The 1,436-nt window shown below is 39.7% G+C and overlaps 1 protein-coding gene across 1 annotated transcript; it reads left to right on the top strand.

Annotated features, from left to right (window-relative positions):
* The first annotated feature begins 276 nt into the window (after positions 1 to 276).
* LOC122455073 (zinc finger CCHC-type and RNA-binding motif-containing protein 1-like) lies at positions 277 to 1,092 on the top strand. The gene has a single exon (XM_043489916.1). The coding sequence runs from the start codon at positions 422 to 424 to the stop codon at positions 1,070 to 1,072; it is 651 nt and encodes a 216-aa protein (XP_043345851.1). The 5' UTR covers positions 277 to 421; the 3' UTR covers positions 1,073 to 1,092.
* Positions 1,093 to 1,436: the final 344 nt, after the last annotated feature.

Here is a 1,436-nt window from a genome sequence, read left to right as displayed (position 1 = left end):
GAAGTGAGAAATATATTTAAGGGACTAGATCTGATAGACAGAGAGCCTGATGAACTATGGATGGAGGTTTGTGACACTGTACAGGAGACAGGAATCAAGAAAAACCCCAAGGAAAATAAATTCAAAAAAGCAAAATGGCTGTCTGAGGAGGCCTTACAAATAGCTGTGAAAAGAAGAGAAGAAAAAGGCAAAGGAGAAAAGGAAAGATATTCCCATTTGAATGCAGAGTTCCAAAGAATAGCAAGGAGACATAAGAAAGCCGTCCTTGATCTACTTTCTCGTCTCCTGCGCCTGACCCTTCCCAGGACCCGTGATGCCGAGGCAGCTGCAAGGAGCGACAAACGGTCGGGGTTGAGCCCCAGGTGAGCTGAGGGCTTGCGCTCTTCTGGCCCTATCCCCCGGGCCCGCCCCACTTGAAGAAATGAGTGGTGGATTGGCCCCAAGTAAAAGCACAGTGTATGTATCCAATCTGCCCTTTTCCCTGACCAACAATGACTTATATCGGATCTTTTCCAAGTATGGCAAAGTTGTAAAGGTTACTATAATGAAAGATAAAGATACCAGGAGGAGTAAAGGGGTTGCATTTATTTTATTTTTGGATAAAGACTCTGCACAAAACTGTACCAGGGCAATAAACAACAAACAGTTATTTGGTAGAGTGATAAAAGCAAGCATTGCTATTGACAATGGAAGAGCAGCTGAGTTCATCCGAAGACGAAACTGCTTTGATAAATCTAAGTGTTATGAATGTGGGGAAAGCGGACACTTAAGTTATGCCTGTCCTAAAAATATGCTTGGAGAACGTGAACCTCCAAAGAAGAAAGAGAAAAAGAAAAAAAAGAAAACTCCTGAGCCAGAAGAAGAAATTGAAGAAGTAGAAGAAAGTGAAGATGAAAGGGAAGATCCTGCTCTTGACAGCCTCAGTCAGGCTATAGCTTTCCAGCAAGCCAAAACTGAAGAACAAAAAAAATGGAAACCCAGTTCAGGAGGTCCTTCAACATCAGATGATTCAAAACGCCCAAGGATAAAGAAAAGCACATACTTCAGTGATGAGGAGGAACTTAGTGATTAAAAATATATATATTATGTAAATATCATTAAAAAAATTTTTTCAAGTCTTGGAGTACCAAGTTCCCTTGGGATTAAAAATTACTTTTAGAGTTTGAACATAAGAACACTTAGTACCAAATACTTTTTTACTTTAGATAGTTGATAGGAAATGGTAATTTTATAGTATCATGTTTATCTTGCATCAAGATTTGCTAATAATCATTAATCTTTAAAGTAGTTCATTTGAATAAAAAAGAAAATGTAATACTATCATACCAATGCTATCCCAAGAAGAAAGTGAAAGTCGCTCGGTCGTGTCCGACTCTTTGTGACCCGGTGGACTATACAGCTCATGGAATTCTCCAGGCCAGAAATACTGGAGTGGG

Source organism: Cervus canadensis, chromosome 17 (assembly GCF_019320065.1).
Source record: "Cervus canadensis isolate Bull #8, Minnesota chromosome 17, ASM1932006v1, whole genome shotgun sequence".
In the NCBI taxonomy this organism is placed as follows: domain Eukaryota; kingdom Metazoa; phylum Chordata; class Mammalia; order Artiodactyla; family Cervidae; genus Cervus; species Cervus canadensis.
The sequence above is the reverse complement of the archived record's forward strand: the minus strand, read 5'-3'. Positions and strand labels throughout refer to the sequence as shown.

Coding starts and splice junctions, on each gene's coding strand:
- LOC122455073 (XM_043489916.1), top strand. CDS start 422: ATGAGTGGTGGATTGGCCCCAAGTAAAAGCACAGTGTATGTATCCAAT.